Source organism: Drosophila bipectinata, chromosome 3L, assembly GCF_030179905.1.
Source record: "Drosophila bipectinata strain 14024-0381.07 chromosome 3L, DbipHiC1v2, whole genome shotgun sequence".
Taxonomy (NCBI): Eukaryota; Metazoa; Arthropoda; class Insecta; order Diptera; family Drosophilidae; genus Drosophila; species Drosophila bipectinata.
Window position 1 is genome coordinate 1,538,861 of NC_091738.1, and position 24,211 is coordinate 1,563,071.

Genomic DNA, 24,211 nt, shown 5'->3' on the forward strand with positions numbered 1-24,211 from the left:
TTGTTTAGTGTTGATAAGAGCAGCAAAAGTAGTGTTATTAGTTGTCAAACACATATTGCTGTATCGGGGCGCGCGTTGAGTAGTGCTGTTCATTTTATCGCGATTTTAGTTTCAATTAAAGTATTATTGAATCAAAAAAACTTTAAAAGTGGAATAGGAAGCATTGTGGAGTATCTTTAAACTACTGGCTAGTTGAAAACAATCCGAGGACGAGCAGAAAGTAAGTTAGAAGTTTAGCCTTGGCCAGGTGAAAAAAGCGCGCGAAAATAAGTCATCAGCTGTTGCTCTGCTTGACGGTGCTGCCATACCAGGCTTAAAAAATAATTTACTTTGTTAAAATAGCTGCAACCGCTGTTTATACATTAATGGTCTTAGGAATGTTTAATTTTATATAGCTTATAATAATAGTAGTTAAGGTAGTGCCAATTGCCCCACCCAAAAGGGTTCTACAATTTCGCAAATCAGCTGAACGCGGCGGTCTGGCAAGCCCGCGACTTTGTTATTATCTCATTTTCTCTGCTGCGCATTTTGCCTTTGTCCGAAATTTAGAAGAAAACAACACAGTTAAACGCTTGCAAAAAGCACGAAAAATTGCTTAATAACCATTCAAATAAACATTTCGTCAGGCATTGCGTAACTGAGTGCCAAACCCAAAAAACTAGAAGGAACACCAAAAGGCCAAACAATTACAAAAACAGAAAGTGTTCAAATATATAGCACAAATTACTTGGCAACAAACTGCGTATATATTCGTTGATATAAATTCGCCACCAGCAGCTGATTTCGCAAATCAAGGTCAGTAAGGTGGGCGCTTGACAGGCAAACAAACAATAACCCGTCCCATACACTGCAGGAAAAGATGCTCGATTTGGAGATCCTGCCGGAGAACTCGCTGGGATGCGACGCCTGGGAGTTTGTCCTGGGGATGCACTTCTCGCAGGCCATTTCCATAATTCAATCCCAGGTGGGGATCATCAAAGGAGTACAGGTCCTGTACTCGGACACGAATCCCCTGGGAGTGGATATAATCATCAATCTGCCACAGGATGGAGTGCGTCTGATCTTCGATCCTGTGCTGCAGCGTCTGAAGACTATTGAGGTCTTTAACATGAAGCTGGTGAAGCTCCGCTACGGAGGTGTTTATTTCAATTCTCCTGAAGTCCTGCCCAGCATCGAGCAGATAGAACATTCCTTTGGAGCCACGCATCCTGGTGTCTACGATGCAGCAAAACAGCTCTTTGCTCTCCACTTCCGAGGCCTGAGCTTCTATTTCCCGGTGGACAGTAAACTGCACTCGGGCTACGCCCACGGACTGGGTTCCCTGGTGTTCCTCAATGGCGCCTCACCAGTAGTCTCTAAGATGTCTCTTTATGCGGGCAGTAATGTCACCGAAAACAGAGCACCACCCCTCCCGCTGGCCTGCTACCATCGCCAGATGTACTTGGAGTCGGCTACTGTCCTTCGCACATCCTATGGCCACACCAAGGGATTGAAGCTGAAACTCTTTACCGAGGGATCTGGAAGAGCTCTGGAGCCTCGTCGGCAGTGCTTTACCAGGGAGCTTCTCTTTGGGGACAGCTGCGAAGATGTGGCCACCAGTCTGGGTGCTCCCAACCGGATTTTCTTCAAAAGCGAAGACAAGATGAAGATTCACAGCTCCAGTGTGAATCGGCAGGCCCAGAGCAAGCGTAGTGATATATTCTTTAACTATTTTACGCTGGGGATCGATGTTCTGTTCGATGCCCGCACACAGACCTGCAAGAAGTTCATCCTGCACACAAACTATCCGGGCCACTTCAACTTCAACATGTACCATCGCTGCGAGTTCCATTTCCAGCTGCAGGCGGACCATCCTACAACGATCGAAAGTAGTAACGATTTGGTGACGCCCGCAAAACAGGACCATGTCAACATAACCGCGTACACAAAGTGGGACGAGATCAGCGGCTCACTGGCAACTTCGGAGCGACCTGTAGTGCTCCACAGAGCCAGTTCGACCAACACAGCGAATCCTTTTGGCTCAACCTTCTGCTACGGCTACCAGGATCTGATCTTCGAGGTGATGCCGAACAATCACATCGCCTCCGTGACGCTGTATAACACGGCTCCTCCGCGGCAGCCGGCCCACACTTGGCAGCAGCACAAGATGCAGGACATCCGCCTTACCGTGGCATAGTTGTCGCCCTTCGTGTTCTAATCTTTAAGCTACATCAATGATCTAACCTAGGCATAAATTAGACAGATATATAGTAACATATATATTATATATACATGGTACACGTAGATTTCTATCATAATCTAAGCCAATCATCGGACGAACCCCCTGACCAGGTTCATTCTGCGGTATTCCATTGTGTTAGATCGATTCGATTCTTTAATTTGATTTGTTTCGACATATACTGACAATTAATTAGTAATTCGTAATTTCAATCCCTGCATGTCGTTAATATATATTTCAGTACTCTAAGCTCCAAAAGTGTATCTCTCTTTGAAAAAGAAAAAATCAACAAAAAAATAAATAACTTTAAGGTTTCAAAAAAGACAAATATGATGCTCCCTTTGGAATTTGTTGGGGGCTTAGGAGGTTCTACTTTATTCTTTTAAATATTTATCAAAGTAAATATAACATATTTTAATAGATAACATCACTTTCTGTGATATTTTAGATCCATTACAATGCCAGAACAACAAGTCGCAGATCAGGAGAATCAGGTGCCGCAGCAACCTTCTGCCGCTGTTCCTGCCTTTAATCCGGAAATTCTTCAAGACATGCTGCCCTTGTACTACAGACGGCTCTTTCCCCATCAGCCCTTCTACCGCTGGCTGTCCTACGGACTGAGTAAGTGCCTCCATGTCGTCCCTATTCTCTTTAGAAACTAACCTTTACTTTCATTAGCCGAGGATGGAGTCTTCTGTAATCGTGAAATCTCTTTCACCCTCATGGACGACATTTACATTCGGTACCTGTGCTTCGATAGCCAAGCAGAGTTGGAGAAGGAAATCTGCTCGAGGAATCCCATCAAGATTGATATTGGCCCGGTGATGCACACCAGACCGAAAATGCACCGAACTATACCTGGAGGACTGGTGCCCGTTCAGAGAGAATTGGTATTCGACATCGACATGACCGACTACGACGATGTACGCACCTGTTGCTCCGGAGCTGAGGTGTGCCTGAAGTGCTGGAAGTTCATGGTGCTTGCTGCCCGCATCCTGGATGTTGCTCTGCGAGAGGACTTTGGCTTCGAGCACATCCTGTGGGTCTTTTCCGGCCGACGAGGTATCCATTGCTGGGTTTGTGACCACCAGGCGCGGCATCTGGACGGGCGGGGTCGCTATTCGGTGGCGGAGTACCTGAACATCGTTTCCTACGTGAGCTTTGGTGGAAGCAACTCACCCAGAGTTCCCCTGGGCGACCGCCAGCACCACAGCATCAAGAGGGCCCTAAAGATTGTGGAACCCATGTTCGAGGAGGTTATTTTGGAGGATCAGAATCTGTTCGGGACGCCTAAAGGGGTCACCAAGCTTCTGAACATGATTCACGACGAAGGTGCAAGGGGAGAATTCGAATCCTATCTCCAAAAAAATCTAGAGGATGGAGCCCATTCCAGGCTTGTGTGGGAGAGCTTCCTGAAGTACTCCAACTCAATGAGAACCACCACCGCCAATGCCTGGAGCCGGAAGCTGAAAAACATTGTACAAGAGGTCCAGCTCGGGCTGCTCTATCCCCGCTTGGACATCAACGTAACCAGGGGATTCAACCACTTGCTGAAGTCGCCCTTCTGCATCCACCCGTCCACGGGAAAGGTGTGTGTGCCGTTCAGCGTGAGTGCAGTGGGAAAGTTCGATCCCACAACAGTTCCCACGATCACCCAGTTGCTCCACGAGATCAATGCCTTCGATGACAAAAACAAGAGCTACATGGAGGCGCCGGAGGACAAGAGCCGGATCAAGGACCACAAGAAAACCAGCATGTTCAAGGGCGTGGTGGTGTTCGAGGAGTTCCTGCGGAAGCTGGAGCGTGGCCTGAAGGCCACTGGGCTTCAGTTCTAGATTTGTAGAGTTACGTAATTATAATAAACAGATATGGAATAGAGACAACTTTTTATTTTTTCGCACAAAACGTTGATTGCAGCTTTCGTATTTATTTGTTATTTTTTTTGTATCGTAATCATTAGGCTAGCAACAATAAATAGACTAGGCGACGGAGCACGATTCATATTCCGCGTCTCACATGCACCGAAGTCGCACCAGCGGCACCACGTTGCCGTCCTTGTCGTCCACGTCTACCTCAACTTCCAGTTGGAAGAGCCCATCCTCGGCTTGTGTAGTCTCGGGCAGCTTTGCCAGAATCTCGCTCTCCCCGGTGCGCAGCTTGAACGACGCCGCCGCGTTGTCTCCTGCGTCTCCGTTGGCCTCCCCGGACTGCGGCAGGGATATCCTGATCTTGGCGGGCAGCACGCTTCCCCTTCCCAAGACCAACTTGGCGTTGGCCTCATCGTTTCCATGCCAAATGTAGAGGTCGTCCTCGGCGAGCACACAATCTTCGTCTTTGTGGAGCTGCTGCTCTAGAGGATCCAGCAGGCAAACGGCTTGGCGTGCGCAGCCGATGGCCACCACCTCGTCGGCAGAATGGCTGTTGTGCAGCTTGGCATCCGGGAATCGAGAGGCTAGGGCCGACTGAAGCTTCGGGATCTGCATAGTGGCTCCTAAGAGCACGATGTCATCAATGGTACTCAGTCCAGGGTGCTCCTTCTGCGCCTGCTCCACGCATTCGCTCAACTGCTGGAGGAGGCTGTTGATGACCGGCTGGATCAGGCTCTCGAAACGGGCGCGCGACATCTGGGCGTTGAAGTCCACACCGTCCATGAGCGAGTCAATGTACAGCTGCGTAGAGGGCAGCGTGGTCAGTATGTGCTTGCAGTTGGCGGCAGCGGTGCGGATCTTGGCCAGGGAGCGCCGCGACTCGTGCGGGTCTAGCTTGTACTTGCGGCGGAACTCCTCGCAGATGAATTGGACCAGAGCCTCGGTGAACTGGCGGCCCCCGATGGGATAGGGACCAAACGTGGCCAGTTGAACAAATAGTCCATCCTGAACAGCGTAGAAGGCGAAATCGCTGTAGAGACCACCACACTTGATGGTCAGAACGTGACGTCGCTGCTCCGCCTGCTCCTCTCCAATCCTGTAGCCTAGAACGGCGGCTGTGGGTTCAGATATGATTTGGGCCACATGGAAACCAGCAGACTGGGCAGCGTCAGCCAGTAGTTTGCAGGAGTCTTGAGGATAGTAGCTGGGTATGGAGAGCACGGCTATGGGCGCCTGTTCCCCATCCGTGTGGTATTGGTGGGCCAATTCCAGCTCCGCACGCAGCAGCTCTACCGTCACCTGATAGGCACTGAGGTCCTTGGTCACAACCTTATCGTCCTGGTCCTCCTTTTCCGAAGGCACCGTGTGCTCCATGCGAAAGACCAGTTCTTCCTGGTCAAAGTCGCAGGGGATTTCCTTGAGGGCGCCCGAGAGCTTGTCCTCCGTGAGGTGTTCCTTGGGCTGCAGCAGCTGGAAACTGTGGGCTACCGCTTGCCGGGGTCTCGTGGCCATCTTTTGTTTGGCGGTAAGGCCGCATTCGATCTCCGAGACGCCGTCCCAGAGGAGGCAGGCCTGCGAAACGCGGTCACCCTGCTTGTTGGCGATCACATCCGCCTTGCCGTCCTCTCGCACGTGAGCGATGCACAGCGTGCTGTTTCCAATCTTGATGCCAAACCGCGGCCACATCTTTCTGGGTGTGTTTTGGGTAGCAGGAATACCGAAATTTAGGGAAAATCACACAAATTGATATGAAAGGTAAAAGCGCACGTTTTTTTCCTGCACGCGCGGTAGTGTTATAATCGGTGTTGTGTAACGTAAATTAATAGAGATGTGGGACTTTGCGTGAGTTTATTAACTTTATGCCCCATCTTTTCTTTTTTCTTCGCTTGCGACGATTTGTTTTATAAATTATTAGCATAATAAAAGTTTATTTAAGAAGAAAAAAGGTTCATTGAAATGCAGTGCCCATTTTACACAATGAAACAATATTCTGAAATGGATTGATTTTGCAAGTGCATCGGGGTTGTGTCTTCGCTGGAAAGAGTGTTGGAAAACCCCAATAAATCGAATATCGATGAAGAGATGGCGGTTCATTTAGTTTTTGAATGTTCGAATGATTTTTAAAGTTTTGACCATTCAAAGGAGTTGCATAAAATGATATAGCGAAAGGTTTTCTTATTGTGAAACCACATTTTTAAAAGCTTTAGCATTTGTAACATTTTTTAATGAACTGAGCAGACAACTCACAGCCAAGTCAGTTCGACTTTATTGATTTATTTACATAAATAATTTTAAAGACTATAAAGAACAACCAACCCTTTTAGATTAGCTCACTTGTAGGGAGTTCTAACATGCTCAGTAATCTCCTCTCCACCTGCTGTATGACCCAAAGATATTTCTCCCCCTCCACTGGGGGCCAGGTGGTCGTCATAAGACTCCTCCTCTCCGCTAAGCTCTTGACCCTCGTGCCCATGAGCTGAGGGATTGGTGCTCTCGTGGAGTCCAATCGTGGCGTGTTGGGCCGCCTTTGAGGCGTTAACCTGGGCTGCTGCCGCCGAGTTGGCCGCCTTCAAAGCAGACTCCTTAGTCGCCGCGTAGTCTACTCTGGCCTGGTGCAGTTGCTCCTCCACTTGCTCCAGTCGGTTCTTAGCCTGACCCACCATAGTAGACTGGGAGGCCAGCTGATTGTTCACCTCTGTGGAAGTTTGCTCCGCCTGTTCCGCTACGGATTTGGCATTATTCACGGCTGCTGTGAGAACCGATATATGATGATGGGCGGCTTGGGCTGTTTGTTGGGCCAACTTGGCGGAGATCTTGGCCGCCTTCAGTTGCTCCAGCTCCCTCGAGAGGGAGCGCTGGGCCTCGGCTGCCTGTTGCTCCAGTTCCTGGAGAACCACCTGCTTTCCCACCAGGGCCGCCTGCGCAGTGGCTGCTGCCTGAGAAGCCGCCTGAGCCAGAGTGTTCTGGGCTATGTAAGCCGCCTGCTTGGCAGCGGCATGTTGATTGGCCACAGCACTGTAAGCCTGATCTGCTGATCCTTGAGCTATGGAGCGGAGTCCACTGCCTATGCTGTAGCCTCCTCCTCCTTTGCCGGATCCACCTCCATTTCCAGATTGGCTGTAGTAACTTTTTGAACTGTGTTGTGGCTTCTCCGGCTCCGGAGGCTCCACAGCCGGGTGATGTGGCTCGAAGTATCCGTTCTGGTGAAGTGGCGGTGGCTGCTGGGGTCTATAATGATAGCCATTTCGCTTGTGCAGCCGTCCCAGGACCTGTGTCAAGAGCAGCACTAAAAAAGGGTAATTATAAAATATGTATTGAATTTAATAATTCGTACTCCTTCTTTAGCTTTTAGTTGTAATTCTTTTTCTTTAAAGTTGTTTTTTTTTTCAATTTATTTATTCATCGTTTTTATTTAATATGAATATGCACTTCGCTAGAAAGAACTTTCTAAGAGAACACGTCATTAGAGAACTTTTATAGGAAATACTTTCACTAGTAGGAACTAAAGTTTCAATGTCTCAACTGTCTATTTTTGAAAACATGACACTTTAACTTGTTTATTATTTATCTTTTTCACTTTTTAAAGTATATTTCCACCAATTCATGTATGGAGTTCACGTAAATCCATTATCCTTTCTTTTATGGTAGTCCTGGCTCACCTATCACCAGCTGGCCGAGAAGAGAGCGTAATCCAGTGCCGTGCATCTCGCTAGCGCTGCTGGAACTGCATTGAGCTTCGTTTTTGATGAAAATATCCCATTTATAAGTCTTTCAAAGTCGCCAGCGGAGCAGAAAGTGTTTTCGAGTTGCGGAAAGTTGGTTGCGGTTTTTAAATTTAACTGATGATGGCCATGTTATTATATTCATACTTTGGGCTATTTGGAATGGGTCTGCCCACTGCTGCTCCGCTGGCTACTCCCAGGCACCTTTACACCCATCGAGGAAGCTCGGCGACCCAAGTTTCGGCGGCGTCTTTTAATGCTCGGCTGGCACGCCGCTGCTTGTTTTTCAAAACGGACAGTGTAAAGTGGTCGGCCTCCTCCGGTTTGCTAATGCTTAAAATTTAATTTGCATTTTATGTGCTGCACTAGTTTGTAATTGAACTTAAAGTGGATCTTTAAGCGGGCTCTGCGAAGCATCGATGCAGGGAAAACCATTTCTGAGATTATGCCTTCGACTGGCTTAACTTTCAGGCGCAATTTTAATATATGTATTATGAACTAAGGAAGTCTGGGTAAGCTTAATAAATAAAAATGAAAAAAATAATTTTAATTGAAAAATTATGTAAGATATTCCAAAAAATATACTTGAATAATCCAATTTTTAACTTTCGAATTAATTAAAAATTCATTAAGGGATCCTTGAAAAAGTTCACCAACCAAATTTTTTTTAAGGTATTGATGCCGACTTATAAAGAATCGGTCTACGAATCATTTAAGGTACTCCTCTCAATGATCGGATTATTATTGCCAAAGATATAGCCATCGCTGGAGGCCATATAGGGGCTCCAAGCATTTTTTGGGATTTTCGAAGGGGACCCTCCAGAAATTTTAACAAAAAATTTAAAAATTATTATGTTCTGAGATTTTGATGCAGATTTATGGAGAATCAATCCACGAATCGTTTAAGGTACTCCGCTCAATGATCGGATTATTATTGCCAAAGATATAGCCATCGCTGGAGGCCATATAAGGGTTCCAAGCATTTTTTGGGATTTTCGAAGGGGACCCTCCAGAAATTTTGACAAAAAATCTAAAAATCATTATGTTCTGAGATTTTGATGCAGATTTATGGAGAATCAATCCACGAATCGTTTAAGGTACTCCGCTCAATGATCGGATTATTATTGCCAAAGATATAGCCATCGCTGGAGGCCATATAGGGGCTCCAAGCATTTTTTGGGATTTTCGAAGGGGACCCTCCAGAAATTTTAACAAAAAATCTAAAAATTATTATGTTCTGAGATTTTGATGCAGATTTGTGGAGAATCGGTCTACGAATCGTTTAAGGTACTCCGCTCAATGATCGGATTATTATTGCCAAAGATATAGCCATCGCTGGAGGCCATATAGGGGCTCCAAGCATTTTTTTGAATTTTTGAAGGGGACCCTCCAGAAATTTTGACAAAAAATCTAAAAATTATTATGTTCTGAGATTTTGATGCAGATTTGTGGAGAATCGGTCTACGAATCGTTTAAGGTACTCCGCTCAATGATCGGATTATTATTGCCAAAGATATAGCCATCGCTGGAGGCCATATAGGGGCTCCAAGCATTTTTTGGGATTTTCGAAGGGGACCCTCCAGAAATTTTGACAAAAAATCTAAAAATTATTATGTTCTGAGATTTTGATGCAGATTTATGGAGAATCAATCCACGAATCGTTTAAGGTACTCCGCTCAATGATCGGATTATTATTGCCAAAGATATAGCCATCGCTGAAGGCCATATAGGGGCTCCAATCTATTTTTGGGATTTTCGAAGGGGACCCTCCAGAAATTTTGACAAAAAATCTAAAAATTATTATGTTCTGAGAATTTGGTGCAGATTTTGGAGAATCGGTCTACGAATCGTTTAAGGTACTCCGCTCAATGATCGGATTATTATTGCCAAAGATATAGCCATCGCTGGAGGCCATATAGGGGCTCCAAGCATTTTTTGGGATTTTCGAAGGGGACCCTCCAGAAATTTTGCGAAAATCTAAAAATTATTATATTCTGAGAATTTGGTGCAGATTTGTGGAGAATCGGTCTACGAATCGTTTAAGGTACTCCGCTCAATGATCGGATTATTATTGCCAAAGATATAGCCATCGCTGGAGGCCATATAGGGGCTCCAAGCATTTTTTGGGATTTTCGAAGGGGACCCTCCAGAAATTTTGACAAAATCTGTAGGCCATATAGGGGACCCACCGGAATGGATAATGAAATCGATGGGTTTTTGTTGATCTTAGAAGGGAATCAAAACGAGTAAGAAATAAACAGTGAAGAGTATTTTTTATAAATTATTTTATTTAAATACAATAATTATTAATTTATTACAAATATATAAATAAATTAATTATTACAATCTCTATTTTACAGAAAAATTGGAACTCGAATGTACAAGACAATTAATATCAACCAGATGACGCGACTATGTGCGTCGCCAATTAAGTAATAACCGCAGTGGGCCGCTAATGAGTGGAGTGAAGTGATGTGAGTCGGGGCGACTGTGGGCGCGTGATATAAAATATAACAAATAGAATAACAGACAAAGTAACATTCGTAATAAATAAGAGTGACGACGCTGATAAATACGATGACGAATGCGACAATCGAACGGATTCGAGAGTTGCACAAGTGCTTTTGTGATGGCTTCGGTCAGAAGTGAAAAACAAACTCATCGGAGGAGGCATCGTCGACGATGACACTGGAGGTGTCTGCGTGGTAGGCAGTTACCTTGTGATCAGTCGGATGATGCTCCTGCCCGTGGTATTCCTCCTGCTCCGTTAATCATTTGTAGCTTTGGGTGATCTGCTGGATCCAGGGCAGGTAGGCCGAGACCTTCACGTACACGCCGGGTACGTTCACCTGGCCGCAGCCAATTCCCCAGGACACCACTCCCACCACGTTCCAGACTCCGTTGCGCTCGCAGACGAGGGGACCACCGCCGTCACCCTTGCAGGCGTCCTTGCCCTCCTCACCACCGGCGCACACAAATCCTGGGTTGAGTTTGTAACTGTATCCCAGACGGGTGTTCCTTAGCTGGGACTCGCACTGGTGGTGCGACAGAATGGGCACATCGACCTCCTTGAGGATGTTCTGGTACTTTCCGTGCTCTCCGAAAGCGTCCTTGCCCCAGCCAGTGGTCCAGCAGCGGGCTCCAGTGAAGTCGGAGTACTTGTCGGGCAGACAGGCGGGACTAATGTGGGGATTCTTGGTGAAGTCCACAGGGTGGTCCAGCTTGAGGATGGCCAGGTCATTGTCCAGAGTTCCGGCATAGTACTCGGGATGGATGTGCACGGAAACCACATCGCGTTCGATGTAGGGGAAGAACTCGACGTCATGGTTGACATCCCACTCGCCCAGGCGCACACGCAAGTCGAAGCCATTTTGACTGTAAAGGGATAGGGAGAAGGTTAGTCGCCTGGTTGAGGGACTCAAGGATCTATAAACTTACGATTTGATGCAATGGGCAGCGGAGATAATGTGCTGGGCGTCGATGAGGGTGCCACCGCAGGCGTAGATCGACTCCTTGGGGTCCTTCTTCAGGATGGCCACGTGCCAGGGATACTCGCCGAACTCACTGTCTCCGTCCACGTACACGGGGTTCTTGATGCGACCGGTGATGCCAGCGGCGTTCCTCACGCCACAACGACCGAGCTGCTGGGGAGGAGCCTGAGGGCGGAGGGGACGACGGCAGCAGACCTCGTTGATGCGGCAGGTCTTCTCCACAGGACGGTTGCCGTAGTAAGCACGCTAAAGGAAAAGCAAGGATAGGGGTTAGCTTGTTGACTAATGGCATTGCTGAAAGAAAAACCCTGATGCGAGATCACACATGGTTACCTGCTCCTCAGGAGCTGCTCCCGCCCACACACCATCCTCGAGGCTTCTGCGCCTGCGATCCCTGGGAAAGGTGATTCGATCACTGCCCGCTGACTCTCCAGGAGCCGGAGTGGGGATATTGTAAAGGGGTCCGAGGGTCAACTGCTTGCCACGACGACTGGAACCCTCGCTGCTCACGTTGGCGCTCCGCTCCACATGCTGCGAGTATTCACCAAAGCCTCCGAAATCAGGGGCGGATCCCGGATAGATCGAGTTGAAGGAGCTCTCGTAGGGGGATGGTTCGTGGTGATGGTGATGCGAAACGGGCACCGAGGGACCGCTGTGGTACTCAAAGATCGGAGTACTCGGCACCATCTCCACACTGAAGTGGGGACCCGATCCTCCGTAGTAGTGCGGATACGAGTGATCATGGTGATCGTGGTGATCATGGTGATCGTAGCCATGATGCTCGTAGCCTGTGTAGTGATCATGGTGGTGGTAATGGGTGCTGTGCACCTCGGCGGGCTTTCTCTTGAAGAAGTCTCCCACCTTTTGGATGAGATTGGCATTCGGGGTGACATGGAGGTTCACCAGTGGCTTCACCACCTTCTCGCCGTAGTCCGTTTTGGCCACCTGCACTGACACCAAAGGATTCACGTTCACCAGTCCAAGGTTCAGGCCATTGGGGCCCACAGAACCGAAGTTGGGGTTCTGGGCGGGGTAGTAATCACCCAGGACATTCGCTGGATAGCCTCCATATCCACCAGTGGGATAGGGCAGACCAAAGCTTACGCCGTAGGTAGGCAGCACCTTTCGTTGGATCAGTTCGATGGCCTGGAGGGCAGGCAGCGCCAAGGGAGATCCTCCGAGCGGCGCCTGTCTCTATTATTTTTTTTTGAGGGGGAGAAGATGGACAGAGGCTAGAACAAGTTCCAGATGCTTCCGTGCAATCTCAAAGTTCGTGCTTGGTTAGCTGGTTTAGTTCTGGGATTAGTGTCTAATCTGATCTGGTTCGATCCGAACTCTGGAGCCAGCGAGGAGGTTTAGTTGAGCTTGGAGCATTGAACGATGGGTGCAGTTGTCAGGTTGTTTGGTTGGTTGATTGATTGATTGATTGATTGATTGGTTGATTGGATGTGTGTGGGTGGGAGGAGGAGCTTGCTAAGACTCTATTAGTGGCCCCCATAATTTTGAGGGGAATGTGAACCATGCGTGATTTGGCATTAGTCGGGCACTATTTAACCTAGGCTAGAGGGATCTTCTAAAGAATACTTGGACTTACCCCTTGAGCGTCGAGCGAGAGATCGCTGGCATCCTCGTCCTTCTGAGCACCATCGGCCTGGCGACGGGAACGTTTCTTGTCATCCTTGTCAGTCTTGTCCTCGTCCTTCTTGGATTCAGCCTTCACGGTGGCGTTGCTGGCAGCAACATCGTCACTGAGAGCCTCGATGTCCTTGCCCAGGTTTCGGGGGTCGATGGGGAGGATTAGATCCTCCTTGCGGCCAATGCGATCGGCAGCCGGGCACTGGGAAATGGGCACACACTGGCAGTCCACGATCTGCTGACGGGAGGTGTCATAGCCACCCTGGTACTGTCCCTGGCTCTGACCCTGGTAACCTCCAGATATTCCATTGTACTGGTTAGAAGCGCCGGCCTGGAGTTCCTTCTTGTAGTAGTCGGGGTTCTGGCTGTGGTAGCTGGAGCTGGGGGATCCGCTGAATCCTCCGGAGCTGCTGGCACCAAAGTTTCCAAGACCAGAGTTAGGCTTGTAGATGTCGCCGGAGCTGGGCTTGTACAGGTCAGAGGGCTTCTGAGACAAGCCACTGAAACCGTTCTGGGAAAGAAGTCCGCCCTGGGAGGCACCGTTGAATCCAGCATTGAAGGCGTTCGACTGGGAGTAGCCCGATCCGGAAGTGGTCTGAATAGAGGGAGTGTAAGTGGCCGAGGACTGGGCCAGAGCGCTGAAGTCCGTGTTGATGGTCTGACCAGCTCCGACAGGAATGGGCACACTGGGGACCTTGGCTCCATCGGCACCCTCCACATGGTGGTAGTGGTGGTGGACATGCTGCTGCAAGCCGGCGTCAATGGGGGCTCCAACCACTACTTTAGTGGAGGAGGACGTGGCCGAGGAGGAGGAAGCCGAGGACTGCTGCGAGTAGAAGCCGTTGGGGGCGGAACTGGCCCCCTGAATACCACCTTCGGGATTCTCAAAGTTGTAGGGGGGAACTCCGTTGGGAGCACCGGGGTAAACAGGTCCGGAACCCAGGGAAGGTCCTCCGGTATAGATGGGTCCTGGGGGCTTGCTGTCGTAGATCAGAGCTCCAGGAGGGGGCTTCGTGTAGGTGATGCCATCGGAGGAGCCGTCAATAGCAGATGGTGGGGGGTGTTCCAAGTAACCTCCTGGTCCAGTTGGCCTGTAAGGTCCGGACATTGGCTTGTAGGGTCCCTCGTAGCCGACCTTCCTGGGGGGTCCGAAGGAGTTCAGGGAGCTGGGTGGGGGACCGAAGGCGCCAGACATGGGAGGACGGCCGCTGAAGTAGCTTGGTGGGGGCATGGGCTTGGCCGGACCGTAGGGGCCGCTGAAGCTTCCGGATGGCGGGGGTGGGCCCTGGGCGTAGATGGTCGAGTAAAACGGACGCTTCTCCTCCACATCGCAGCTCATAAGTCCGAGACCGCACAGCTTGTCGCGGATGAGGTTGCGTGCCTGCAGGTCGTTGCCCTGCTGCAGAGCCTGGTCGATGTTGCCATCGGCGTAGACGGCATCGTACTCGCCAAGATTGCGTCCTTCCCGGCGGGAGTTGATCAGTTGTTCGATGACCGCATCGATTTCGCTGGTGCTGTTGCTCTGAGTCTGGGTCTGGCTGTGGGATTCGTGGACCAGGTAGCGTCCCTGGATGTCGGCGGGGTCGGCTGGCTTAACGTCCACCGATCGGCGACTGGGCATGGCATCCTCCATGGGCGCCCACTCGTTGCCCCAGTTGGAGTCATCCGCCCAGGCGGATGCGCTGGCCAGCAGGAGAACTGCCACTAGGCTCGCTCTTATTCTCATGGTGAAGATCTGAAACGGAAACGGAATCGAATCAAAAAACTGCTGTACGAAAGCCATTCGCTTGATGGATTAACGAAACTGATGTGTGATAATTTATGCGTGGTTTGTTTTGAAGGGAACTGAGTGGCTCAGTCGTGATCGGTTATGACATAACTGGCAAGCTTGACACCATTACCCCAAGTCATTGTGCCAGTTTACAAGTTAACATTTCTCCACCAATGCCTCTGCCATCTCTGGCTTAACCAATGTGTAACGAAACCGAAAACCAAACCGGTTCGCATCTCGAAATCTTCGCCGTGACTCAGACTCTCGTATAAGACTTTTACTTTCGTTGGAGGTCGCAGACCGTCGCACTTAATTGCCTGATTTGGTACGTTACTTTTTATTCGAAATAAAAAAGTAAAAAACAGAAAGAAAGAGAGGGACTGCCCCTGTAATTTATGAGGTAATTTTCCTCGGATTTGGCAAGCCTACGAGCAGGGGCTACCATCGTTCAAGTTGATCTCTCGCCTTGACAGCGCTTTCCGCTTCGTGTATCTTTTTGTAAAATCACTTTTCTTTTTTGCCTTTTTTATGGTAGTTTGCATTGCAGTTATGTCACTGGCGGATCATGGATCATGGGGCGGAGGCGTGGGCGTAAGACTACACTTGAACAAATTTTACTTTCAATAGAAGGCTGGCGTTTAGGGAGAAAATGTTTCAGTTGGATAACTATTTCTTTTTTATGAGAGTGTAAAGAAGATGCCTTGGAAAAGTATTTAATTTTTCTTGGGTATCTGAAATTATTTTCCATGTTATGTAAATGAAGCTGCGATTAGCGAGCTGCTCAGCTTTTAGGGAGCCCCTCTTGGAGCGGAAGTTTGTGCAGCGTTGCATTGCAAATTGCCGGCAACTCTGGGCTTGGGATTTTCTTTGGTGGAAACTGCTGCCAAACGATGCTAACTGTCTGTGCGAGTGGGGGGCCGGGATAACCAAAGTTTTTCCCTTGTTTTTGCAGTGAAAGTTGGCTCTTTCGATTGGCTCAACGACTGGGCGGCTCTTGGCCAATAGTTTTTATGTTATCCATAATTTGATCGACTGCCTCGCGATTAAACGGAGCTAATTTTAATTAGCTTGTCTTTGTGGTTCACTTCAGTTCACTTTGCTTTTCTGGATCGTTCACTTCACTCACCTCTTGTTTCAAGTTTAATAATCCAATTGAGTAGCTATCTCTGTGTGTGTGTGTCTCGATAATCCTTATGCAACTGATCGTCCGTGTTATCCTTTCACTTCACTCACTTTCTGCACCTTTGGTGCTGTTCGTTTGTCTGCAACTCGAGGAATGATTTCGCTTTCGTTGGCCGCGCACATTTTATACAAAAGCTGCGCAGGCGCAGCGCCGGCTTGGAGCTCCAACTCTGCCGTCTCGCTTCCACTGGGCTTGCGAATCGGGGGCCCAAAACAAAAGCCACAAAAGCGACACTATTTGGCAACCTCTCTTTCTCGCAGCCAGTGTTGATTTTTTTGGTAATAATTTTTTCAGTTGGGTTTTTTCACCAATTCCCCGATTCTGCTCAGTACTGGAGGTCACTAAACGCGGCTCTAGGCGGAAATATTAAAAAACTTCATAATTTTTACCCCAAAAATATATCCAGTTCGTAGTACCCCTCACCTGGGACTACTAGTCAGACCCTATAAACAAAATTTACATGTGAAATTGTGTGCTAATGTTACATCTCCAAATTAGTGCAACTCTGTTTTTAACACTTTTCAGGTGGGCTTTTGGCCATATTTTTTTTTTTTTTGGTTAGCCATATAGAGCTTCCCGGAAAGGCACTGCTTGAGAAACCGGGATTATGCAATCCAGCAATTATAAATTGGGTCAAAGAGGAGCAACCGGCTAAAAATAAAAATAAGAGACGCATAAAAACATCATAAAAGGGGAAAAATTGGGCATTGCCTCAAACCGGATCTTTTGGCATACATTCATCTTTTCGCCCCCTCTCTTTCAGCTGGAGTATACCCATCTCTTTTCAGGTGCAGTTTGGGGTAATATCGTCTGGTTTTCGAACCCATGGTCAATGCAAACGTCATCAGTGGGTCATTCGTTTGTGTTTTCATTTTCGCCTGGCTCTACTCCAAAACCCTAAGCTACCTGGCTATGAATCAAAAGTGGCTTGCGGAATTACCCGAAGTTCATAAAAATTAGAGTCAACTTATTCACGATGATCACGTTCGCGTGCCGGGTCCCATATTCGCGGTGTTTGTTGTGTGTGGTCAGTGCTGTTCGAGTAGCACTCGTTGTGATTCAGTGGATCGATCCCAGTGGCTCCCATCTGTGTTACTGACCTTGGTCGGAGCGTTTATCATTATCTAGCCCCGCCTGAGTGGGGTTTTATGTTAAACATTCCAAGAAAGTTGATAATGAACTCGTGTTCGAAAATTATGCTAATCGCACCGATTTCCTCTGTCTGATATTGTTGTCTGTGTCGGTTGTTTGGCAAACACCTCTGGGCCATTTATTTGTGATTAATTCGTGGAGTTTTATCAATCGCTGGCGTAGTTTTTGACCATCGGGTTTTTCGTGACTCATTGGAGTGTGAGCAGCTCGGGCTTTTCGAGAATTGTTTGAAGGAGGTGCGTCGAACTTGATTCGCAGCTTAAGGGGTTATATACAGTTGTACCGCGCAAAAATATGGAATTTTATCGATTTTTTTTTGACCCCATAGAAAATATTTATGAAAAATGTTTTACCGACGTTGTTTAGTACATGTTTCTGGGTACTTAATTAAATTTTTTCATAAAAAAATATTACATAACAAAAATGTTATAGTCGAATTCCCGGATCGTCTTTTTTCGATGGTGTCTTGCGGTGGACATGATTTCTCGAAAACGGTTCATCCGAAATCCAAAATTCAAAAAAGTTTAGTTAGTATATTGTATTGTCTAGTCCGTGAACGAGGGATTTTTAAAAATTTTGATTAAAAAAAAAATGGCGACGTTTTTAACAAAAAATTTACTTTTTCAACGTATAAGATTTTCGTTTTTTGTGCTTTAAAAAAGGAGTTTTCAAAAAAATTGAAAATCCCTCGTTCACGGACTAGCTAATATCATAATAAATAAGTGGTCAAAATTTTGTGTTGATCGGATTAGTAGTTTTTTAGTAATCGTGTCCACCGCAAAGGTAATTTCCCAAAAAAAAGATTCTGAGATAATCGCGTTTAAAGTTTCAAGTTTGTTCAAGTTTTATATGCAGATAGTGCGCTAGAAATAGCTACAGCTTCGGTTCTAATGCTCCGATTGTTATGAATTTTTGTAAGAGTATTCCCAATAGAATATACTTAAAGAATATGCAATAAAAAAAAAATCGATTTTTTCATATGTCACAACTGTATATAACCCCTTAATTATACGACTAGTTTTCGGGTAGTTTGTTTGGGTTTTTTTTAGTTTATTAGTAAAACACTTGGATTTTTTCCTAGGAAACAATAGAAGATGTAGTCTTAATTTAAAACACGCTTGATTGAGTTTGAGAAGGACATTTAAAGAGAAAAAACAATAGTTGTCGGAATCCTAATTTAAAAAAAAAAAAAAAAAATAAAATCTTATTAAAACCCTTGTATTTAAAAATAGAGTATAATAAAGTAGTCTTTTTACTTCCCAAAAATTAATTCCAAAAAAACTTCAGTTGTTAGCTGAAATTTTGATATTGGTAAATCCCAGTTGCTGATGAACTGAACTTGAACTTGGACCTCGATGGTGACAGCTAATGCCACAGCTGGAGAGTGTGTAATCCGATGGGGTTACAGGTTCAGGGGCTCGTTATTGGAACTTGAAAGATTCAACAGATGTTTTGTCTATTTTTGGGTGGATGACACTTTTTTGCATATGTCTTAGGGATCGGGCATTACAACATAGTTTGTGTTAATTATGGCCAACTTGTTAATTGGTTGGCCAAATAGGTTTGAGTGGGAATCGTGTTTGCTCTACTTTGGAGGCTCCCTTTGACTAATAAGCCCTGTCTCTTTCCCCCAGTCTGCCTTTCTCTTTCTCTCTTTGTCAAACAAATTGTCGCAGTTCAAGTCCAAATGAGCTTGTCTTCGAAGTTCGAGCCCAAAAAGCATTTTTTTTTGCTACCAACTCAAGGTTGGGCTGTCGACTCCCTGACTTAGATTTGAATACATTGTATTTGTGTCAATTGCTCAACAAGTTGAGGTCTTCCACCCACACGCTCCATTGGGCTGAAAACAATTTGGCAATCATTTAAGCCATTTCTGATATAGATATTGGCTTGGAAGTTGAGATTAAGTTTTAGGGAAAATAAATAAAACCAATTAGATTAGGCTTTGTTTCTTTGAATTGAAAGTAGTTCGTTTTTGGCACTTAATTGGAGTTTTTGAAGAAGATTTTTAAGATTTTAGGAGAGAATCTTTAGATTAAAGATTTTTCAAATTTTAAAGAAATCAAACATGAAAAATTTTGGTACTTCAATACTTTCTTAAAAGGTAACTTTTATTTGATAATATATTCTTATTTAAATATGTATTTTAACTAATTAGTTGATATTGTTATTTAATGGTAACTTTAAGCTATCGACAATGAATAACGTTTTACTTTCTTAAAATTATAAAAAGATTATTAATATGAATTCTAGCTTGAGGCAGGTTTGTATAACTTTTCTCTAAGTGATCTTCTTGCCACTTAACTGCAATTGTGCCAAAACCAGGGATTTGCCCAAGCTGCAGCTTGGCTGGAAAACCCCAAGAAAACCGAAAATTGAGTTTTTCGGTCTCGCCCAGTTGGCCTATTCAATTCTTGACTCTTTGCCGGCTCCACTGCTGGCTTTGTGGCTTTAAGCGAAGCGTTGCTTTAGGCCTTGGGGAAACCCCAGTCGTAGATTTGCTTTTGGCTTACATAACAATGCATTTGTGAGCGCTGCAGTGAGCCGGGCTCGTGATTCATATTCCAGCCGATTCGATTGGATTTCAGTTGTTATATCGTATGTAGGTATACCTCCGTTTCGATTCGGTTATGCGTTTGGGGTTTGAATGAGTTTTTAGCTTTTGTTTTCATTTCGCTGTCCGTTTTGCGTTTTGCCAAATGGCTTGTAATAAAATCGATGGGTATGTTTAAGTTTATTGTTGTAATTATCATAGTTGGCCAAAACCGTCAAGGTCGTTCACCCACATTTTGTGATTAGCATTTGGGATGAGTGGCGAATCATTTGTAGGAGAGTGAGTCATGTCGCGAGCAGACATCTAAGCCCTTTGATTATTGCATAATAACCGAAATTATTTCACCCGCATCATGGCCTTTCACTGCTCTTGCCCTGGTCGGCTCATTTAACACGGCTTATTGTCTTCATCTCGGCCCAGACAAACTCACCTACAAGCTCCGACATTTGTAAATTAATTTGAATAGCGTTGCTTGCCCCACCGGAAAGTTATGCGCCACAAAGCTTCCGTTCTCCTCCGCCCCCAACGGGCGCTTTAAGTGAAAGCCTCTTCAACCAAAAAATCCGCTTTAAGTATCTATTACATAAAATATTTAATATGGTCGGCGGGCTGGTTTAGTTTTGTGATTGAATTCTGGGAATTCTTAACGATTCCTTCTTTTTTGTTTTGGGGCCGCCACTTATGCTAAGTGGCCTTTTGGCTTTTGATTTGTTCAGACAAGGAATTCATTCCTTACCGTCTCTATGACTGAGTTTAAGTTATTAAATTTTGTGGGGTTCTGGAGAGCACCCTGGGGCCAGAATGGGACGCCGAGATGACAGCATAACGATGCATTCAAACGGCGTTTGTGATAAACAAACAAACCGATTACCCAGCAGTCGGCCGCCCGGATCACCCACTGGGCCAATTGAGAGCCCCAATCAGGCCAGGACAGAGGACCAGCACAGAGGCGATGCAATGAACCCGACTGGATCGGGGGGTCTTCATTGTCCGTCGAAGATGGCCGCCTTTTGGGAGGCACTGCGGCTGTGTGGGGAGTGAGCCCAAAAGGCGGCTACAGAAAAGTAAACTACGCCGCCATGCCTCCATGCGGAATTGCATCATGGACGGTGGGCTGGCTGGAAGTGACAGGTATTGAATTCAGGGGGATTGGGCTTAAAGCCAAGACAATGCACTGCCCCGGTAATCGATAATGCTTCCTCTCACCTTGATACTTTAACCTTAATGCCAATAGTGTCTTGTGCAATACGTATACGTAGAACCCTAGTATCCATTATAGTTTAGTTTAGTGGAAGAAATGGGGGCATTTATCCTTCTCCTTACGACAGGTTCTGCGTCATATTGTAGCCTGCGGTTCATTAGCACAGCATAGGATCATCACTGGTTGCATAACCCCTTAAGTTACTCGACCACCTTTAACCTTTGGCCCTTCCATGAGGTTCAAGGTTTTCAATTTCATAAATTGCATTGTGTCATTTGAAACTCCCAGCTAGGCTGCTCGGCTCCATTATCTCAGCTCTGGGAACCGACCTCCGAAAATGGCTTCCAATTGTTGCCAGGCCCTGGATTCCTTTTCTTTCTAGTTGTTTGTCATACGATGAGAGACGAAGCCAGGATAATTTCACACGCCGGGTGAAAGTCCTCAATCAATCTATCTCTCGCATAGAGCTTCACACCTCTGACCTCTCCAGCCTCTCCATTCCGGGTGCATGGGCTTTCGGCTACTGACCTGGGGTCATTCCCATGGAATGTTCTGGCATTCGACCGAATCTTGGCGGCCTGGCCTGGGAAATAATGCCGAGACATTTGCGTATGGCACGTCAATCATTCGTGCACCACTGCACCCAAAAATAAATAATTCAAAGGACATAAGAGTCCTGGGGATACCCTTTTGAAATTATACTTTTCTTTTAGAGCTTCTAATGCTACAGTTTTTGAAGGCAGTTGTTGGCTAACAAGTATATCCATTCCTTTTTTTAATCTCTCTACAAACTATGTGCTAAGCCTAGTAGCCCCCAACTCAAACCTCCTTTACAGGGTAGCAGAACAACGTTTACTTCGTGCGTTTGTTTGCTCATCTGGTGACGTCAGTTGAATCATATTCTGCCACCCAGCACTCAATCAGCAGTGCAACGTTGCGCGAAATCTAATTGGCATTCGTCGCTTTTCAGTAGGATTGGTATTAATCCCAAAAAACGGCTGCCAACTGCCCCCTGTGATGGATAGATAATGTACTCACTCCCATTTGGGGGTTTTTGAATTTTGTTTTATTGTTTTTCTGTGCAAATCGAAAGGTTTCAGATCCAATGGTTTAATTTAATTCAGTGATTCGTGCGGAGGCTTATTTTCTGTAGAGGGTATTGGCTCCATTGTAAAGGGGATAGCTCCAGATAGGATACTGGAGATAGGTGGTCCTCACGGCAGGTGCCAAGAGAGGCGTAATCCTGGGGACACTTCGGTGCACAATAGTGGCGCTTTGGTGGGACACCGCAGTGGGTACATGATCCACCAGATGACCCACATTGGCCAGAGAAGCCTCTTGCTGCAGGCCTATCCATCCAGGCTGGTAAACACGCAGTTGACCTTGTCCCAGAGCCAGAAGGCAGAATAGGAAAACCAAAGGGATACTCTAGAAAGGAACCATAAGTGAAATAGTTGAAGTTCCTGACTTATAGTGTCTTACCAATTTCTGTGACATCTTCTTGGCTTGATTCTCTTCACTTTACTGTTGATAGTTGGCCTAAACATTGCCTGCTTTTATAGTCCAGTCTCCAGTCTAGAACTCAAGATTGGAGAATGGTTAGTCCATTCGAAATGGAAGGGCCCCAGCCCTTGAACATGAGAAGAGTCTTCTGGGCGTTAACCCAGACCTTGATTAGGCCTAATCCTCCAGAGATGCTGATTCGAAAGGAGGTGTCTTATTTATTGTATGCGTGGGCGGTTGGTATTTATTTTATTGATTTCCTGTCCCTTCCCAAAGACACCAAAGAATTGTAAGCCACAGTTGTGCAATTGCGAAATCTTTACTAAAAGCACTCTACAGAAGAAGAATTCTACAGAAAATGGCAGAAGAGACAGACAGAGAAGACAAAGAGTAGTGGGTTAACAGAGCAAGTCCAGAAAGAGTGTTAAAGAATGTTCCATTGATTTGGCGAGTTCATCTTGGCGATCTTTGGCTTTTATCCAGCGTTTTTCGATGGCCGTTTAGTTGCGGATGAGAACCACTCGGGGATCGGAGGAGCCGATTGTCCACAGAAGGGGCTGCTGGCGGATCACCTGGGTGGTGCGCACAGCCGGAGCCACAATAGGGGTTACCAGGCGGCGGTGGTCATGCACCACGGTCTGGCTCTGGTGGGAGACGGCGGTGGGCACGTGCTGCACCACCTCACCCACCTTGGCCACGGCGGGCTCTTGAATGGTCAGAACGGTGCGGAGTCCATTACGGGCGGCCACAATCAGGGGCAGGGGAACGGATACGGGAATGCTGGAGCTAATCAGACGAGCATCGATGGGCTCCGAGCTGCCGGCAGACGACTGGGAGAGCTGCTGCTGGTCTTCCTCCTCCTCCGACTCCTGAGAGGGCTCCTCCTGCGGACCAGATGGGACGACAGAGCCGGAACTGCCCTGGGCAAGCTCAATAGAATCCTCGCTGGCAATCGGCAGCAGCTGCGCCGACTTGGCCGAGCTGAGGGCCACCAGGTTGGAGGGCCACTCCAGGCTGGCTGCCTGCGAGGCGCCGGAGAAGACCAACACGATGGCCAGGACGGGCAGGAACTGTAGAGGATTCAAAGAATGGATTACTATGTTCCAATCTGTCCACCCAACTCACCACTTTCGACATGTCTAATGGCTTACTGATTCGTAGTGCAACGAATGAATGATGCTGGAGGAGAGTCAGCTGCCTGTTTTTATAGCCCCCAGCCCGGATCCCATTTCTCCGCCTCACTGGCCAAGGAAATGCACCGCTGAGTAAGCTAAACACCGAACCATAAACTTTTATTCAATGAGCGAATAATTTGAAATTTTATATGCTTGTAGTGGAAGCATCTCCCATTTCGATTAGAGCAGGTCCTTGGGTAGGTCTATGTCGCACTTGTGCTGGTCCTGCAGCCAGAACTTCTTCAGGTAAGTGATGGGATCCTGTGGCATCTCTCGGGCCAGACCCAGCATACCCTCCATTAGAATGGGGACCACCTCCTGCTCTAAATACTGACGCCGCTGGTCAGCAGTTTTGTAGTTAGTCGCCCTGGGGCAGTCCTTCTCCTTGGCTTCCTCCTTAGCCTTCTTTTTGGGCTTGTCAATGGGTGGGCATAGGATAGACCTAATAGCGGAGGGATCCTTCCTGGGCCTCTCCACACTATTCTTTTTCGCCTTTGGGCGCCCTTTTTCCTTAGCAGATGCTTTTTGAGACATTCAGATGGGATGACAGAAACGAATGGGTAGAATTTAACCCTTTGACAGTATTTTCTGTTGTAAGTCTATTCAAATTTGGGCCTCACCTACTAGATGCTAAGTATGCTATTAGTCGGATCCTAAAAACCTAATGTCCTATTGTTCAGCCTATACCACTATAGATGGGCCATCTATGAAGGTGACGAACGAATAAAAGAAATTAAT

General features: G+C 46.8%; 8 protein-coding genes across 11 annotated transcripts; 2 read left to right on the forward strand and 6 right to left on the reverse strand.

Annotated features, from left to right (window-relative positions):
* The first annotated feature begins 41 nt into the window (after positions 1-41).
* Positions 42-4,086, forward strand: Prim1 (DNA primase small subunit). The gene is made up of 3 exons (XM_017242779.3): positions 42-220; positions 2,667-2,839; positions 2,897-4,086. Exons 2-3 carry the CDS (start codon positions 2,677-2,679, stop codon positions 4,051-4,053), a joined length of 1,320 nt encoding a protein of 439 aa, XP_017098268.2. The 5' UTR covers positions 42-220; positions 2,667-2,676; the 3' UTR covers positions 4,054-4,086.
* Positions 497-2,546, forward strand: LOC108126277 (PHAF1 protein CG7083). Its single transcript, XM_017242780.3, has 2 exons — positions 497-795; positions 854-2,546. Exon 2 carries the CDS (start codon positions 860-862, stop codon positions 2,174-2,176), a length of 1,317 nt encoding a protein of 438 aa, XP_017098269.1. The 5' UTR covers positions 497-795; positions 854-859; the 3' UTR covers positions 2,177-2,546.
* Positions 4,087-4,092: 6 nt separating the features above from the next.
* LOC108126274 (heat shock 70 kDa protein 14) lies at positions 4,093-5,902 on the reverse strand. Its single transcript, XM_017242778.3, has one exon. The coding sequence runs from the start codon at positions 5,770-5,772 to the stop codon at positions 4,231-4,233; it is 1,542 nt and encodes a 513-aa protein (XP_017098267.2). The 5' UTR covers positions 5,773-5,902; the 3' UTR covers positions 4,093-4,230.
* Positions 5,903-6,401: 499 nt separating this feature from the next.
* Positions 6,402-7,827, reverse strand: LOC108126134 (glycine, alanine and asparagine-rich protein). 2 transcript variants are annotated; one of them, XM_017242571.3, is made up of 2 exons: positions 7,746-7,827; positions 6,402-7,372 (listed from the first exon to the last, which is right to left on the reverse strand). In XM_017242571.3, the coding sequence occupies exons 1-2, from the start codon at positions 7,789-7,791 to the stop codon at positions 6,417-6,419; spliced, it is 1,002 nt and encodes a 333-aa protein (XP_017098060.2). In that variant the 5' UTR covers positions 7,792-7,827; the 3' UTR covers positions 6,402-6,416. The 2 variants fall into 2 exon arrangements, with proteins under 2 accessions (XP_017098060.2, XP_070136342.1); XM_070280241.1 differs by lacking the exon at positions 7,746-7,827 and adding an exon at positions 7,421-7,606.
* Positions 7,828-10,266: 2,439 nt separating this feature from the next.
* On the reverse strand, positions 10,267-15,970 carry LOC108126273 (uncharacterized). Of its 2 annotated transcripts, XM_017242777.3 has the most exons (5): positions 15,832-15,970; positions 12,894-14,669; positions 11,633-12,493; positions 11,247-11,545; positions 10,267-11,183 (listed from the first exon to the last, which is right to left on the reverse strand). In XM_017242777.3, exons 2-5 carry the CDS (start codon positions 14,658-14,660, stop codon positions 10,580-10,582), a joined length of 3,531 nt encoding a protein of 1,176 aa, XP_017098266.2. In that variant the 5' UTR covers positions 14,661-14,669; positions 15,832-15,970; the 3' UTR covers positions 10,267-10,579. The 2 variants fall into 2 exon arrangements, with proteins under 2 accessions (XP_017098266.2, XP_017098265.2); XM_017242776.3 differs by lacking the exon at positions 11,633-12,493 and having other exon boundaries at positions 10,272-11,183.
* A 5,919-nt stretch (positions 15,971-21,889) lies between these two features.
* LOC108126290 (retinin) lies at positions 21,890-22,305 on the reverse strand. Its single transcript, XM_017242797.3, has 2 exons — positions 22,278-22,305; positions 21,890-22,223 (listed from the first exon to the last, which is right to left on the reverse strand). The coding sequence occupies exons 1-2, from the start codon at positions 22,290-22,292 to the stop codon at positions 21,936-21,938; spliced, it is 303 nt and encodes a 100-aa protein (XP_017098286.2). The 5' UTR covers positions 22,293-22,305; the 3' UTR covers positions 21,890-21,935.
* A 293-nt stretch (positions 22,306-22,598) lies between these two features.
* retinin lies at positions 22,599-23,580 on the reverse strand. Of its 2 annotated transcripts, none has more exons than XM_017242785.3 (2): positions 23,424-23,580; positions 22,599-23,368 (listed from the first exon to the last, which is right to left on the reverse strand). In XM_017242785.3, the coding sequence occupies exons 1-2, from the start codon at positions 23,433-23,435 to the stop codon at positions 22,799-22,801; spliced, it is 582 nt and encodes a 193-aa protein (XP_017098274.2). In that variant the 5' UTR covers positions 23,436-23,580; the 3' UTR covers positions 22,599-22,798. The 2 variants fall into 2 exon arrangements, with proteins under 2 accessions (XP_017098274.2, XP_070136498.1); XM_070280397.1 differs by having other exon boundaries at positions 23,427-23,521.
* Positions 23,565-24,061, reverse strand: LOC108126289 (protein dpy-30 homolog). Its single transcript, XM_017242796.3, has one exon. The coding sequence runs from the start codon at positions 24,005-24,007 to the stop codon at positions 23,654-23,656; it is 354 nt and encodes a 117-aa protein (XP_017098285.1). The 5' UTR covers positions 24,008-24,061; the 3' UTR covers positions 23,565-23,653.
* Positions 24,062-24,211: the final 150 nt, after the last annotated feature.